The sequence below is a fragment of the Bipolaris maydis genome (assembly GCF_028858645.1).
Source record: "Bipolaris maydis strain C4 unplaced genomic scaffold PSV08scaffold_15, whole genome shotgun sequence".
Lineage (NCBI taxonomy): Eukaryota > Fungi > Ascomycota > Dothideomycetes > Pleosporales > Pleosporaceae > Bipolaris > Bipolaris maydis.
Window position 1 is genome coordinate 378483 of NW_027093871.1, and position 15372 is coordinate 393854.

Genomic DNA, 15372 nt, shown 5'->3' on the forward strand with positions numbered 1-15372 from the left:
TACTAAACTATGCATCTATCCCCAACCCGCTCAAGATGAAAAAAACAAAACAAAAATAAGTAACGCACGCTTCCAACCAAAAAAAAAAAATCACCAAAACTCCTTTTCCCCTTCTCTCACATAAATGTACACTACCATCTGAGTACTAGTCCGTCACGTTCCCAAACATGCTACTGTACTATCCCCGAACGGCGACCCCACTTGGCGTCCGTGGGATCCCGCACTCAAAAAGCTTCAACTCCCCCCCCTTCCCCACTTGAAATCTCAAATATACGCATCAAAAGCTCACTACTTGCTTCTCACATGCGCGAGCAAATCCTCGATATCGCCGTGGCTCAAACTAGCATCCTGCATACTCATACCGAGCCGTTCCTCCTTCTCCTTGTTCCTGATGTCCTCTCTTTTCCCCGCTAGCTCCAGCTGTGGATCCAGAGTTGGCGAACTATTCTCATGCTGCATGTTCTTCAGGTCGCCTCGTTCGATGCCCGAAGCGTCTGGATTGGTTTCGTCTGTCGGTATGCTTGTTTTGCGCGCATGCTCGATCAAGTCTTGGATGTCTCGGTGGGATAGGCTTCCTTTATCCAGACTCATGCCGACGGCCTGTTTCTTTTCGTCCTGCGCGCTGTCCGGAATCCCGGTCGGGGTTTGCGCTTGGGAAAGGGGAGTGTCGTAGCGTTTTAGGTTTTTGCTGCTTACCCAACGGACGAGCTCGTCGACGTCGGAGGATGAAAGGTGGGTTTTCTCTTGAGTAGGTGGCTCAGGTAATTCGCGGCTTCGAGGTCGGCCTCGATTTTCTTCTTCGTCTTCTATCTGCTGCTGGTCAAAGGTGTCTTTGATTGGAGTCGTGGCTCCTGATTCTCCACTGGTAGCATCGTGGCGTTTGTACCATCGGCCTAGTTCTGGGATGTCCGAGTCATAGTGCTCTTCCACGTCGGAGTCCAGCTCTTCTCGTTGCAGATTTCGCCTTACTGGGCCGGCTTTGGATCTGTCACGACGCGATATCCAGCGTACAAGGTCATCTGCATCCTCTTCCTCATCTGACGAAAGATCGGTATCGGGCTCTGTGGCCGCGTCGCTATATCCTAGGTGTTCATTGCTGACTTCTTGGACATCTTTAGCGGACGATTTCCTTGTTACATGGCGAACGAGATCTTCAATATCGGAATGACCAAGGCCGTCCTGGCCATTGTCGTCCTTGACGCTCTCTGCAGTGTCATCTTTCTGCACCTTTCTCTCATTAGACGAACTGCGCTGGCTAACCCATCGAACAAGGTCATTGATATCGGTATCCTTGATGCTGGCGTCATCGTTTTCGTTTTCTTTCTTTGATTTTGGTTGTTTCTCTTCGTTTTCCGAGGAAAGAGTCGACGGGCGATCCTTGAATTCAACTGGCGCCCCATCCTCCTTGATCTTCTCCATCCCCCCTGCATCCCTGGTTGTCATTCTCCGCAACGTCATCTTAAGCCTACTTCCAATCCCACTCTTCGCCTGCGCATGTTTTTCGGGCGTTGTTGGATGATGCATCTGACGCTCTTTGTGTTGATTTTGCCACGTCTCCGCAGCACTGAGCTCCTTGCAATCTTCTTGTGTAGCCGTCCTTAACCGGTCTTCAATCTTCTGTTGGAAAAGGATACTTCGGAGAGAATGAAAGCGGGCCATGTGCGGTTGTTTATTTTTAGGTCTATCGGAACTGGCTCCATTGGCATCTGCAGATGACGGCGTACTGGAAACTTTTCTGGTTGCTGACCTGGAGCGACTTCTGCTTCTGTTCGGGGAGAGAGAGGATGGCCGAGGTGCTTGAGCTGAGTTGAGCTTTTGTTTCTTCTGCTGTATCTTCTGGGCGCTGACATCCTTCTTAGACTGCGACTTGGGATGTCCCTTCTCTTGATCGTCTGATAGGTCAGAGTCTTCGTCGCTGCTACTCGAGTGGTCATCTCCTAGTCCTTCAAGGATCTGAGCGACGGCTGGGGACATCAGGCTGCTAGTGCGGCCCAACTGTTTCCGTTGTTCTTGAGGCATCTGGTCTATACACGCTGATGGTGCCACTTTCTGTGGCGGGAGATCAAAGTATGACGCCATGACTTTTGGTTCCGCAGTGACGAGTGCTGTGTGATTGAAGGAGAGCTACTACGCGCCTGTAATGATTAACAGATAGCGGGATCAAGTATGAGAGGCAATCAAGCTGGGATGCTTGGGTCTTGGAGAAAAGTCGCGTGTGTAGGTTGGACTAGCCTGTTATTGCATACCCCTACCCCGCAATTCCCTTGTCTGATTGTCGCTGGTTGGTCGATCGGGCTATACCAGCAGGATTGGGGAAGTCCCGATCGGCGATAATCGCTTGGGCGACATCACCGTGACAAGGCTCGGGTCTCAAAGTTACGGTTTGTATGCATGAGTGTTGGTACAGCCATGGAGTTCGGAGAATTTATTGCTGGACTGTGATAGGCCGTTTGTCGCTGACAGGCCCTGACGTGAGACAGACCGGCAAAAACGGGCCTGCAAGCTGATTACTTATCCTGTGTTGTATTTTATGGCCAAGCGGCCATCGGCAATATAGCATTGTGGCTGTGAGTCTAGTGTCTTCGAGAATTATCCATCGGACAGGGATGCGTATTGGAGGGATGCTCATGGCAATGGCGATGATATTGACACCTGCATACATACACAAGGAATATCCCAAATCGCCGTGGCGAATTCCGAATAACCTTGTACTTCTTCACGTCTCCCAAACACTTCATGAATGCCTCATACGCTTCTGGCTGGCGTCTGCGCCATTGAACGCCAATAGGTTTGGTGTTCCTTTTGGAAGCGTATCTTGATCGATCGCATTTTTGATCGCCAAGGCAGCGATTGTACCACAGAGATCCTTTGCTGGTGACCCGAGTCCAAGCAAATACGCTGCAAGGCCAACAACATGCGGAGCTGCCATACTTGTACCCGAAAACGAGGCAACCACACCATTGGGAAGAGTGCTAGTGATGTCTAGGCCGGGAGCTAGAATGTCGATCCGAGAACCATGATTGGACCATTGGGCAAGTGTATCATTCGCTGCCGTTGCTCCTACAGTGCAGACCGAAGGCTCGGATCCCGGAGAGAAGTCATCAGCTGGCACACCATCGTTACCTGCTGCAACTCCTAGAAAGATATCCTCTGCAACCATAGCTGCGACCTTACATCTAAATCAGCGTTCAGACAAGAAAACTTGACAAGAGCTACTTACAGCATCATTCAAAGCTGGAAGCTTTTCACTTCCCAGGCTGATATTGACAACAAAGCCATTGCGACACTGATCCGTCCCCCTACGCTCTCTTGCATCTCGCAAGATCAACTCCAGGCCCGCAATCACATCAGCGTTTGTACCCCAGCCATTGGAGTCGAGTACTCGCACAGCAAAGATGGTAGTTTTCTTTGCTACTCCCCAAGTGGCAGACCCAATTGTTCCAGCGACGTGCGTTCCATGACCATACCCGTCTATAAAATTACCTTCATGAGTGAGGTCTGCCAGGAATAAAGCGCCTGTTACTGGGTCAGTCTGCAAGTCTTGCATTTGAGCGTCATTACTTACGTCCTTGAAACTCGGGGTGCGTAACATCGACTCCTGTATCAATCACATAGCTTCACATTTCGTCAGTGATACACAGAGAACGTCTGGCGGCAGATAAAAACATACGCACACGTTCCCTCTCCTGCACTGGAATCATAGAGATACGCCGTTTCACTTGGCTTTGTATGCGAGATACGGGATATTCCCCACGTGGCATTCGACTGTTCGATAATTGCCGTCGTGTAAACTTCAGCATCTTGCTGGATATACTCAATCTACACAAATCAACAAAGGGGCTTTCGGACTTGTGCTGCAAATGCCTTACTTGATCTGAAGCTTGCAACAGTGCTACCTCATCGTCGGATAGAGTTCCTGCGAAGCCTCGGAAGCCAGGCATCGAATACTGGTAATCGGGCTTTGTGGAAATAGCTGCTTTCACGCCATCAGCGGCCATCGTGGCGACGTTGTCCTTGAGTTTGACAATCCACTTGTTGGCAATGGCCTTGCTACCGGGTGCTTTGACTAATGGTGTAGCGGTTACAAGTGAAGCAAGCAAGGATAGCAGAATGAAGTACATTATTGCAGTAAGAATCTTTCGAGGTTTGCTGAATGACAGTACGTTGAGTTTTAGCAAAGTAAGGGAGTGAACAATATTGCAAGCTCTGATTTACCTCCTTGGAAGGCAGCGCTACTGATAAATATACATGTTGTACGGGTCGCTGTTGACTAAAGGGGGACAGTTTCTCTGGCACTCAAGCACGTAGTCCGTGAGAGTCAAGTATTAGGATCGTACGTATGCAGTGCAACCTTACTTGGGCCAATGTCTTAAGCCGTATCTGCTGCAGTGTTTCTTTCAGGGCGGACCAAAACGGCGTGGCATGTTGGTGACAGTGGGACTGCTGGAATAAGACTTCATAGTACCGCCTTGTGCTCTTAATCCTTCTTGGGTTGCAAAAGACTTGATATCATTAAAATAGTCCGAAGCTTTAGATAGAGCGGCAAAAGCTATCTTCCAACATGTGAGGTATCTACAGTGCACGAAAAGGGGGTAAACCATGACCACAAACAAGTGATATCGATTGGCAAGTTCAACGGACACGTGCAGATGCGGCACAACCTATCTGTGGCTGCGGCAGAGTAAAACCGCCTGACCCGCTACACAAATACCGTATCATTGCTTCCCAATATACGTATCATAGAAGGAACAAAGAATAATCCAGAACATCGTTCCCCCCACCCATCGAAAATCAACTCGACAAATCAATCCAGCCACGATTTTCCTTTGTTCCTAAAAGACCCGTCAATCCCACCAGTCCCACCCTGAAACCTCACGCTGTGCAACTTACCCGACAGCAGCTGCCACCTCCAAAAAAACATCCCTGACCGTGCCTCGTCCCCCACCACCCAAGCCCTCTGCGCCTCCATTCGCAGACACAACCGCCGCGTGCCACATGCACACACGCCCTCAACCCGGACCCACCACCCCCCCATGGCCTAGGGAATCCCCCCTCCACTGGAACAACAACACAAAAGCCCACCTTCCTTCTCTCCCCCCTGGCAAACTTCGTACATAGATAACGCCAGCACCACATCCTTCTATATATACATCAGCACAGAAACCAGCCATACGCACAACCCCTCGCCAAATCTCTCTCGACTCACTAGTCCATGCCGTCTCAATGCGTCTATTCTACCCGGCCGTAGTTCGCGCGTACGTAAAGTGGAAATAAGACTGTCTCGGCTTGCGTTATACGCGGATCACAAGCACTGGCTCGTGCGTACGTAGATTGATAGATTAGCCTTGGTATTTTACCCGGCGAAGGGGTGGTCGATTAGCGAGCTGCAGTTTGGAGAAGGGATATGCGTTTTTTCTTTCTGGCAGGAGAGAGAGAGAGAAAGAAGGCAAGGGGATGTTTTTTTACTGTATAATCTTTCCTTGCGATGTATGAGGTGCTAGAGTGAGTGTGGGGGGAATCAGATGGGGGGATGCAGGGGAGATGGATTTTGTACTAGATGTTGCTTTACGCAACTCAAAAGTGCATAGTTTGAGAAACAGAAGAAAAAAACAAGAGATTTCAAGATCAGTGAATGCACCAGATAGAATTTCGCTCAATATCGTTTATTCAATCTCACTTATGACAAATCCTCCAAAACCATTGGTGCAACAAGCCCAAAAGCCCCTGCGAAACCCAATCATCATATATACAGTTGTAATGGAAAGAAAGCACAAATGAGAGAGGGAGAGAGAGAGGGTATCTCATCATCTCGACCTGCTTAGAACCTGCTTAGGAAGCGCTGGGGTTGCCGTTGAAGGCAAGGTTGTTGACGGTGCCGGAGGGAAGACCGGTGATCTTGCTCTTGAGGGAGAGAGCAGTGAGGCGGGAAGAGAGAGCAGCAGGGGTCTTCTTGCCCTCAAGAGCCAAGATGTAGGCAGCGAGACCAGCAACGTGGGGGGAGGCCATGGAGGTACCGGAGATGGTGTTCTGTTGTATTGTTAGCTGTGTTAAAAACAAATCGATGAATTTTCTATTTGTGAATAACTTACAGTGCGGCTGCCGATCCAGGTGGAGAGGATAGAGACACCAGGGGCAAGAATGTCGACGGATGTGCCGTAGTTGGAGAAGGTAGCCAGGCGGTCGGAGCTGTCAGTGGCACCGACGGTGTAGACAGTGGGCTCGGATGCAGGAGAGTAGTTTGCGGCGTTTGCGGCAGAGTTACCAGCAGCAACGGCAAAGAAGACACCGGCAGAAACAGCATTGGCAGCAGCAGAGTTGACAGCGGTGGATTTGCTACCACCGAGAGACATGTTGGCAACAGCACCGTTGGGGCAGCTACGGGTCCTAGCATCGGTGGCAACGAAGTTGATACCGGCAATAACACCGGAGTTGGTGCCCTTGATATAGTTAGCAGCATATCTCAACAAGAGATAATGTCTTTACGTACCGAACCGCTGGCATCGAGGACCTTGACAGCGTACAGCTGAGTCTTCTTGGCTACTCCGTAAGTCTTGGAACCGACGGTACCAGCACAGTGGGTGCCGTGGCCTAGGAATCATTAGTATACTTGTCATCTTTCGAGTATGAGTATATATTACCGTTGCCGTCAGTGTTTGAGGTGTCAGCGAAGTTGGCGAGCCAAGTGGCACGGCCCTCAAACTCTGGGTGGTTGACCTGGATACCAGTGTCGATGATGTAAGAGCAGGTTCCTTCACCACCGCTGGTGTCGTAGGTGTACGATGTGGTGCCACGGCTCTGGCTGGAGATACGGGCGAGACCCCAAGGAGCAGAGGATTGGGTGGTGTAAGCCTTCTTCTCGAGCTCAGCCTCAACACCAAGGTTGGCTTGGACAACGGCATCCTGCTCGATGTAGTCGACCTGTGTATGCTTTGTTAGTGCTTCGACTCGTAATGTTGGAAAATCAATTGCTTACACCGGGGAGGTTGCGGAGCAGCTCAACAATGTCATCAGTAATATCAGCGGAGAAACCACCGAAACCACCGAACTTGTAGACGTGAGTGGGGTCCTTCTTGAGAAGCTTCAAAGCAGTGTTGATGAGGTTCTCGAGGTTCTGGTTCTTGAGCTTGACAATGTACCTTCCTGGGATGGGAGTGCCAGCACGGGGAACGATGACTGGCGCAGGAAGGGCAAGAGCCACTGGCAGAAGAGCGAGGAGGAGTGAGAGCTTCATGTTGAAGAACAGTCGAAGAACGATGCTAATAGAGCGAAGGTTGATGAGTGCTGCTGTTGATGGGCTGGATGCTGCTGTGCTCGTTGCCTGATGTTTTAACAAGGCATTCTGCTCATCTTATATAGACACACTCAGTAGTCTCTAGTTGGAATGACATGACAGAAGGTAAATCCACCTTCCAATCAGGACTAGCAATCACCGACGTGACAATCGCGTGCAGAACCGGCAAACCTACACCATGGCGCATAGAGTTGCCAGTCGCCAAAGCGGCACATAATGGCGTATGTAGAGCTCTGATGCCTAGTTTGGGAGGTGATACAGCATGTGATTCCGGCACTACTCGCTTCCAGGCACCCGCAGTGCCAATGGCAGAGTGGGCGGGGCGTCAAGGAGAAGGAGGAAAGGCTGCTAGTAGAAGGTCAGACGTCGGGTCTTGGCATGATGCATATTAGATTAATATTGCTTACTTGTTTAGGGATGTGAATAAGTGCGCGTAGAGATCCAACGTAGAAAGCCCGTGGGATGAATCGATCTACAGCCGCAGCAACCCTTGCCGAAATTCAGATAACGGAGCGAAGCGACGAGTAGTGGTCTAGTGGCAAGACGGCTGGCAAATGAACATGCTCCGTGCAGGATTGTCACCAGGGATTCTCGAAGTAGTGAACTGCGACTTTGTCTGCTAGCTCGGGATCCACAAAATTTGGTAAGGTTGTCTGGCAGAGCTGTACATGTCGTGATGGAATATGCCGTTTACAGTTGCGTTCTTTTCATCCTTGGAACAAGGCCAAAAGGTACGGGGTGATGAGCCACTGTGTTGACAAGAGGGTAGACATTCGAATGCGTATGTGAAGGTATCCAGACAGTACTCTACGTAAACAGAAAGCCGATGATTTGAAATAGTGTAACAGCTGCTAACAGTTCCAAGAGCAACAGGGCTCTAGAAGAGCTTGACGTGCAGAGAAGCATCATGTGTGAGCACATAATGGGTGGAGCCCTACCCACAGGGATAACGACATTCACATGACCGATCCAATGATTGGCAGCGAACGAATGACAGCAGCGTCTGACAGGATGTTGAGGACGATGGCACTCTCCTCGAATTTCTGGGCCACTTGTTTTGGTGCAGGATTCGATTGGTGTCGTGTGCAGCCATATCGTCTTTGTCCGCTGACCATCTAAGACCCGCTTAGCATTAAGCTTAAAAGCACACAAGTGCAGAAACCACCTCCTTCTTTGGGAACTAGCACGATGCATGCCGATATACCCAGCCCAACCCTTAGTGACATGGCAGATAAGGCGGCAGCGGATTGAGGGCGAGTGCCACCAACGAGGCAAGATACGGCAGGCAATGGCTGTATCGAGGTAAAAGGTGATGATCAAGATGGCGCGCAGGTTTGGCATTCCACACAGACACGCGCGCGCCTGGTGTACAGGCTGGGTCCATTGTGTTGCATCGCAGAGGTGCACCTTGAAAGGAACGCTCCTCTTGGAGCCGGAAGAAGCATTTCGGAAGAGTGCGTCGGAGTCATGGTGCTTCAAGCTTCGCCCATTGCCCAGACATGCGCGAGTTTTGGGCGAGATGGTGTCAGTTCATGGTGTCGATCACGACGCCCCCGGCGGCCGTTCACTTTTGCCAAGCTCCTCCTGCCTGTTGCATAAAATGCTCCGATGGCCATAGAGACCTGCAGCCTCCATTTGTCGCTGGTAAGGCTGAATAGGACAAAGGGTGTAGAGACGGGGAGGTAAGTAGGTGTAGAAGAGATGGCCATGACGGCGAGTTGCGGAAGATTGTCGGCGCCGAGCTCTTGGTAGTAGGGACGGTGTGCACGTGTGTTCTGTGTCCGGCTTGGGTACGTAACTTTTCGGCATTTGGACCCATCACTGCACTGCCATCCGACGTCAACTTGACACACCTACAAGCCTACTTTCTGATCGTCGCTCCCCGACCAGGGTGTGTATAGCCATATCTTTGAGTTCTCACACAACGGCGATTTTCCTGATTCAAGGCCCCTTAACATGTAGAAGTATGCATATCGATGGAGCGCACAACTGCAGTAGGCCGTAATTCAAGTCAGTTGGCGCCATGCAAGTAACGTCGCCTACACGGTAGCCTACCGGCTTGTCAATAAGCTACCCATGTTCAGACCGGAGATGCGCATCGAACTGGTTTCTGTAGCTAAGCACCCCGCATCTTGCACACCGCAGAGGCAGGGAGACTGATACAGCTGTTCTACCACGTATAACATCCTCGTGACGGATCCATGCGGAAGAAGAAGATTTGCGCTGACCCCCTGTGCTTTGTGATGGATGATTCTGAGACGTTGGAGTTCCAACGTGCGGTCAGAAAACACCGAGCAAAAGCCTTGTGAGCGGTACACTGGTGTGCTAGTCACTGGCACTCATGCTTTAGTAGTGTCCGGCGTAGGATCTCCCGTGATCGACTCATATCTAAGACCCTGCGGCGATCCACACTTTTGGGTCGAAGGACCTTCCCTGGCTGTCCAACGTCCGCCAATGCCAAGCACGTAATCGCACTCAGCGCTTATGTCGGTTCAGCTTCGTCGTTGTATTGCTGCACACTATAGTCAGCTGCATAACCTGGGGTGGGCGTGGATCCGCTCCAAGCCTCCCTGCTCGACCTACTTTCCCAAAGAACAGGACTACCTGACTGTACAGAATAGGATGCAGGTACAGGTAGTGGTGTAGTGACTGATAGGAGCGCTTACGCAGTTTGATTCGATCCAAGCATTCAATAAATGCTTTTTCCAACACTGCGCCCGACTCTTTGGGCCACCTTCCTGATATGTTTGTACACAAGATAGTGTAGGCCAAGGATTTCCTTGACCAGATTCAGACTTCTAGCACGCGAGAACCATGGTTTTTTCAATAGGACGACTTTCCGCAAGAACGGCGGAGTGTTCGGACATTCACTGCGGGGTAAGAGTTCAGGGCTCGTTCAGGAACCTACTCTTGTTTGCTGCGAGTCATGAGCTAGTGGCTGTAAGTGATATCAACGTGAGAAATTAGTCCAAGGTACGCACTGCAGCGCAAGCAGCCTCGCAGCATGCGGCCCGTCCCATGCACTGAGAATCATGGACGACGAAGCCGCATAACCACATCAGCCAGCCAGCAAGTCCAATAGACGGCTGTTTGACTTCAATGGGTAATGAGTTCGGGCGACTACAGACAAACGGAAGAATGCAACCCTACTTCGCACCTCCAAGCCTTTGCATACGACGGCGATAAACCTTGAGAGAAGTGATGGCTTTCCATGCTACAAAAATAGGCCCGTTATCGTCTTGTCAGCCCCACCCCCACCCTCCCACGGAATACGGCTAGGTGCGCATGTTCCTTGCTGCGGATCAACTTCGATTTCCTTCCTGTCTTGCTCTGGGGTTCTGGATCCTTTGGCGCTGGACAAAAGAAATGCTGCATGTGCTTTGCTTGTTCAGTAGAGCGCGTACAGCGACAGCAGTGTTGGCATAAGCCAACCCCAGAAAGGGAAGAACAAGGCGCTTACAACATTGGCAGTGTATGCCTACCTTCCGCATTTGTCGTGTATCTATCGTTTTGAATGTCGCAATCGAGCCTGATTTCTGGGCATTACGTGTGAGTCTGATGACATCTATAAACCATGCACAGCCAAAGCCATGGGGGGAGTGAACAGCAGCGTCGATTGCGCCATGAGTGCCGATATTGTACTGCCTCCCAAGCTGACGGCTGCTGCCCGTCATCTCAAGTCGTGGTCCACAGATTGCAACGTCTGAGGCCAGTTTGAAGAGTACCAGACATTCGTTGAAAGCAAAACCCCCCTTCTCCTCAGCCTCTCGCTCTTCGTATAGCATGCGAAAGGGGGTTTTCTTTTACATCATAAACGTACTTGAATGGTTCGTTGGAGCACTTGACGGGGACAACCTTTGAGTCCTCCCCATGGGTCAGCGGAACAATCTCTCAACGCAGCGAATTCCTTGATTGAGGTGGAAGCCGTCATTAGACTGTAGAAGCATGGTGTTGATGTTCATGTCAATGTCGCTGCTGATACTGATGTTGATGTGAGAGACGTTGGAGCACCATAGTCGCAGTAGTAGTCGAGGTGGACCCACCATACCCCTAGGCTAGGCCAGGGTCCAGGTTGCCAGCGCCGGCCTCGTCCCTGCCTGTGCTCAACTTTTGCAAACTTACAGACGTCGTCAGCATGCAGTTGCTCCCTTTGATCCTCGCAATGAAGCCGTCACGATGAATTCGTCGCGTGCATTCACCAGGGCTACCCAGAACACGTTCCGCAAGCCGCTCGATTTCCTCAGCAATCTCTCGCGCGGCCCCATCCAGCTTCCCAGAGACAAAAAGAGAAAGGACAGCAACGCACACCAACGCTACAACAGCATCGGCTCCATAGACGACACCGACCACTCCGACGTCGAGTTTTACGCCCAAATGGAGTCCTCGAGGCGGAGTCACTCTGCGCACAACTCGCAGTCGGAGCTGCAGCCGCCCGTGCCCCTCATAGACGTAGGCAGCCGCAGCAACAGCCCATATCCGCGCAATCGCAGCGCCGCACAGAGTGAAGACGAGGAAGATGACGATTTCGAGCCGGCGAGCAGTATACGGCCGCTAGTCAGCAGTGACATCAGGAGTGGAGGCCATGCTTTTCGTGGCTTCTGGCAACAGGGCGGCCCGGGGGCCTTCTTTTTTGGCACGTGGAAGGGCTGGCAGATCTGGGTTGGACTGCTGGTCTTCTGGGTCGGCGGGTGCAGCTTTGGCCTGCTTCTCATGAACCGCTTCATTATGCTCACAGGCGTCTATAAGTAAGGATTCCCGCGGATTGTTGCTTGCGGCATATGCTAATCAAGACAGATTCCCCTTTCCCCTGACCCAATCCTACGCACAACTCATCATCACCCACCTTCTCCTCATCCTCGTCTCAAGCCTGTTGCGATTCTCCAGTAATCCCCTGCGCTTCATTGGCTTTGGTGCTGCTGTACCGCCATCACAGCCGGCCGCCCCACAAGGAGGAGCATATCGAGGGGGCAGAAAACCTGGCATCTCCGCATTTGCTCGCTGGCTCTCGAATGGCTCGGGAGGCATTGCAGGTGGTGGGCTGTTTGAGTTTGATCTGCAAATCGCCAAGCAGGTGCTGCCCCTCGCGGTGGTCTTTGTGGCCAGGGTGCTTCTCAGTAACTACTCATTTGCGTACGTGCCCTTGTCTGCCCATTTTGATCTCGACCACTAACATTCATCAGATATGCACCACTTCCGACCTACCAGCTTGCCCGCATCGGCATAACCCCACTCGCAATCATCTTTGCTTGTGTTCTGCAGAAAGAAAACATCACCGGCAGTGCCCTCTCCTCCGCCCTCATTGCGACCCTCAACCTCTTCTTTGCCTCTTACCGCCCCGACGTTCGTGTGACTTGGGAGTCGGTCGTCGCCGGTGTCTTCTCTTCTGGCTTCGTCGCCCTCTACCCCATCCTCCTTCTCCGCACGTACCGTACCATGGTTGCAAATCTTGTGCCTTCGGGCGATGTGCTTACAGGATACCCCACCGGCTCGGACGAGTCGGGTAACCGAGAAGAAACCCGCGCATTTTATCGCACACTGCACTACACTTCAATTCTGTCTCTCATGATTCTTACACCCATTGTCATAATTTCTGGAGAGGTTCCACACATATGGCATAATATTCCGTTCCTCGATGTCCCGTTTTTCTGGGCCATGATGCTGTTTGGCGGCATGGGCTCGTGGGCTGTTTTCTCAAGTACATTACTGCTAGTCAAGGCGACATCTCCACTGACGGCGACCTTTGTAGCCGTCCCCAGGAGCGCCTTCCAGCTTGTGGCCATTTCTCTCTTCAAGGCTCCTGCACAAACTTGGTTGGGAGTGGTACTTTGTTGGATCAGCAGTCTGTGGTTCCTCATCACGAGGCGAGACGAAGGACGGAGTAGGGACAGACTGAGGTAAGAAGGGGTTTAGTACGATGCCATTTCAAGAGCTTTTTGATTTGTTTCAATCTCATATACAACACCATTTGCTGCGTAGAAGTAATGTAATGTGTTTTCAACTCTTGTGAATATCTCACGTGGTTCTGGGGGACAGAAACTGTACTGTTTGTTGCGTCATGCAATTTCAAATCCCCGCCACATCGGGCAGAACTCGTATTTTCTATTACTCAGGAGAAACACGAGTCAATCTGCATTTCGACTCCGTCTGCCACGGCCGTTGGATCGGCCGCTTTGTAACCCACGTCAGTTTCGGTAAGCATGCCAGGGTCTTTGTGCACTATGCAAGATCGAGAAGATCTAAACGAAAAATTGTTTAGAAACAGCGAGAGTTTGAGTATCAGGGCAGGCGTGAGGGGATCACTTGTGCGACTGATGATGCAGGGTTAATATTCAATCTACTTCGCCGAAGCGATCCTGGCTGTAAATACGATTCCAGCCTAGACAAGATCGACACGGATGTGATCTCTCCACAAATGGAATATCGTGGCGTTTACGGACCGCATGCTTGACCGAAAGAAGAGCACGTTCACTTGGTTGACGCTAGACTCTCTTACTAGCGCCCAGTTTTGCCGGCACTAGGCCATGCTCTTCCTTTGCTCCAAAACGAAAAAGAGTTGTTTTTCAGCTGTTGGCAGTGTAAATTTGCGGTGCGATTCATGCCCATTGGACACGGCCACATTTGCTCGGCATCCTCTACGATCCAGACTGCCTACCAACCTGGCCAAAGGCGTTAGGTATCTAAAAAGAAAAGATAAAAGGATGCCTCCTTCCAGGGGACTCGTTGTCTGCATTTCTTGCTACATTCATTCAGTTTGTCTTCCATCCCTGGCACAATCACCATGAAGCTCCCAATCGTTCTTGCAGCTCTTACAGCACCTCTAATCCAGGCGGCCCCCACACCAGCCTCCGAACTTACAACTCGCCAGACCAGACCGCGAGAGCTCAGTAAGTCAGAGATTAAGACGATGTAGTCCATGCGCTTTCTTTGCTGCTAACTGTAAGCAATAGTCCAACCAGAACTCTACCCTGTCCTTCAACGCTACACCAGGTTCGCTGTAGCTTCTCTCTCAGCCTTTACCTATAACCAAGGAAAATGCCCTAGTCCACCTTTTCACTCTGTTCTCGTCCGAACGATAAACTCAATCGTAACCTCAACCCAAGTCGCTGTATTCCAGGATGACGCGGCAAAAGAACTGATTGTGTCCTTCCCTGGCTCCGCCTCGCTCCAGGATTTTATCACCGATTTTGCCTTTTTCCTGCAGCCCTTCACCAGTGCCACAGGCTGCACCAACTGTCAGGTCCATGGGGGTCTCCTCCGAGCCTGGCGCTCCGTGCAACCTGGTCTCACAAATGCGCTGGCGGAATTAAATGCACAATTACCGGGTTACAAGGCGATCATCGTAGGCCACAGTCTGGGTGGTGGACTAGCCAGTCTCGCCTATACGGATCTCCGGGCTAACAACGTTTCCATTGCAAAAGCGTACACATTGGGGTCTCTGCGCGTGGGCAACCCAGCATATGCCGATTTCACCGACCGCCTGGCTGGTGCGGACGACAATAACTTGGGCGAGTTGCTGCGTATCACGCATGGGGTTGATGGCGTGCCGAATCTACCGTTCCAGGCGATGGGATTCCAGCATACGCGTACGGAGATTTACGAGGAAGACACCCAGCCTGTGAATGGCACGCAGAGTCCTGAGACAACGTTTCGCTGTTTTGGTCAGGAGGCGAGTGATTGTATTAGGTTCAAAGCGGTGGGGTTCATTAATCAGGATCATCTGGTTTACACGGGGATTAACATGTCGGGGCCGGAGCAGTGTAATAGCCAGGACTGAAGGAGAGGAAGATGGAAGTGCAAATGAAGTAATGTGTATGTGGTGTATGTGGTGTTTGTACATGTGGAAGCAACAGGGAATGTATATAGGTAGTAGTGGAATGAACAGATCGTGACCTAGCAGATCTCGTGACAGCGTGACATGGTGGACGCGCCCCCACGTGTAATTGGGCGGGTCGCGGTGTGCCCTGGCAACACACGCCAAGCCCTGTCAGGCTGCGAGGGGTTTGTTGGTTACGGCGATCTTGTCAACAACCCCGCCAAACCACTTGGGGATAGAAACATATATCCACACACATAGTGAGTAT

At 51.3% G+C, this 15372-nt stretch overlaps 5 protein-coding genes across 5 annotated transcripts; 2 read left to right on the top strand and 3 right to left on the bottom strand.

Moving 5' to 3' along the window:
* Positions 1-288: 288 nt before the first annotated feature.
* On the bottom strand, positions 289-2079 carry PSV08DRAFT_230304 (uncharacterized protein; the record flags this gene model as incomplete). The annotated part of the gene is made up of 1 exon (XM_014225437.1): positions 289-2079. The coding sequence occupies one exon, from the start codon at positions 2077-2079 to the stop codon at positions 289-291; it is 1791 nt and encodes a 596-aa protein (XP_014080912.1).
* Positions 2080-2734: 655 nt separating this feature from the next.
* PSV08DRAFT_188590 (peptidase S8/S53 domain-containing protein) lies at positions 2735-4121 on the bottom strand (the record flags this gene model as incomplete). Its single annotated transcript, XM_014225438.1, has 5 exons — positions 2735-3169; positions 3221-3516; positions 3566-3615; positions 3671-3819; positions 3870-4121. 5 exons carry the CDS (start codon positions 4119-4121, stop codon positions 2735-2737), a joined length of 1182 nt encoding a protein of 393 aa, XP_014080913.1.
* A 1515-nt stretch (positions 4122-5636) lies between these two features.
* Positions 5637-7320, bottom strand: PSV08DRAFT_365674 (peptidase S8/S53 domain-containing protein). The gene is made up of 5 exons (XM_014225439.1): positions 6974-7320; positions 6639-6918; positions 6488-6588; positions 6090-6437; positions 5637-6027 (listed from the first exon to the last, which is right to left on the bottom strand). The coding sequence occupies exons 1-5, from the start codon at positions 7229-7231 to the stop codon at positions 5830-5832; spliced, it is 1185 nt and encodes a 394-aa protein (XP_014080914.1). The 5' UTR covers positions 7232-7320; the 3' UTR covers positions 5637-5829.
* Positions 7321-11411: 4091 nt separating this feature from the next.
* Positions 11412-13301, top strand: PSV08DRAFT_209577 (uncharacterized protein). The gene is made up of 3 exons (XM_014225440.2): positions 11412-12036; positions 12086-12421; positions 12472-13301. Exons 1-3 carry the CDS (start codon positions 11468-11470, stop codon positions 13187-13189), a joined length of 1623 nt encoding a protein of 540 aa, XP_014080915.1. The 5' UTR covers positions 11412-11467; the 3' UTR covers positions 13190-13301.
* A 552-nt stretch (positions 13302-13853) lies between these two features.
* PSV08DRAFT_209580 (Alpha/Beta hydrolase protein) lies at positions 13854-15155 on the top strand. Its single transcript, XM_014225441.1, has 2 exons — positions 13854-14175; positions 14239-15155. The coding sequence occupies exons 1-2, from the start codon at positions 14070-14072 to the stop codon at positions 15063-15065; spliced, it is 933 nt and encodes a 310-aa protein (XP_014080916.1). The 5' UTR covers positions 13854-14069; the 3' UTR covers positions 15066-15155.
* The last annotated feature ends 217 nt before the right edge of the window (positions 15156-15372 follow it).

What these genes read in the sequence shown, in the direction of transcription:
- PSV08DRAFT_365674 (XM_014225439.1), bottom strand. Translation starts at nt 7,231, where the DNA reads ATGAAGCTCTCACTCCTCCTCGCTCTTCTGCCAGTGGCTCTTGCCCTT. An exon ending in CTCAAACACTGACGGCAACG is followed by an intron (nt 6,589 to 6,638) that starts GTAATATATACT and finishes AATGATTCCTAG; the next exon opens with GCCACGGCACCCACTGTGCT. An exon ending in CCTGGATCGGCAGCCGCACT is followed by an intron (nt 6,028 to 6,089) that starts GTAAGTTATTCA and finishes ACAATACAACAG; the next exon opens with AACACCATCTCCGGTACCTC.
- PSV08DRAFT_209577 (XM_014225440.2), top strand. Translation starts at nt 11,468, where the DNA reads ATGAATTCGTCGCGTGCATTCACCAGGGCTACCCAGAACACGTTCCGC. An exon ending in ATGCTCACAGGCGTCTATAA is followed by an intron (nt 12,037 to 12,085) that starts GTAAGGATTCCC and finishes TAATCAAGACAG; the next exon opens with ATTCCCCTTTCCCCTGACCC. An exon ending in CTCAGTAACTACTCATTTGC is followed by an intron (nt 12,422 to 12,471) that starts GTACGTGCCCTT and finishes AACATTCATCAG; the next exon opens with ATATGCACCACTTCCGACCT.
- PSV08DRAFT_209580 (XM_014225441.1), top strand. Translation starts at nt 14,070, where the DNA reads ATGAAGCTCCCAATCGTTCTTGCAGCTCTTACAGCACCTCTAATCCAG. An exon ending in GACCAGACCGCGAGAGCTCA is followed by an intron (nt 14,176 to 14,238) that starts GTAAGTCAGAGA and finishes TGTAAGCAATAG; the next exon opens with TCCAACCAGAACTCTACCCT.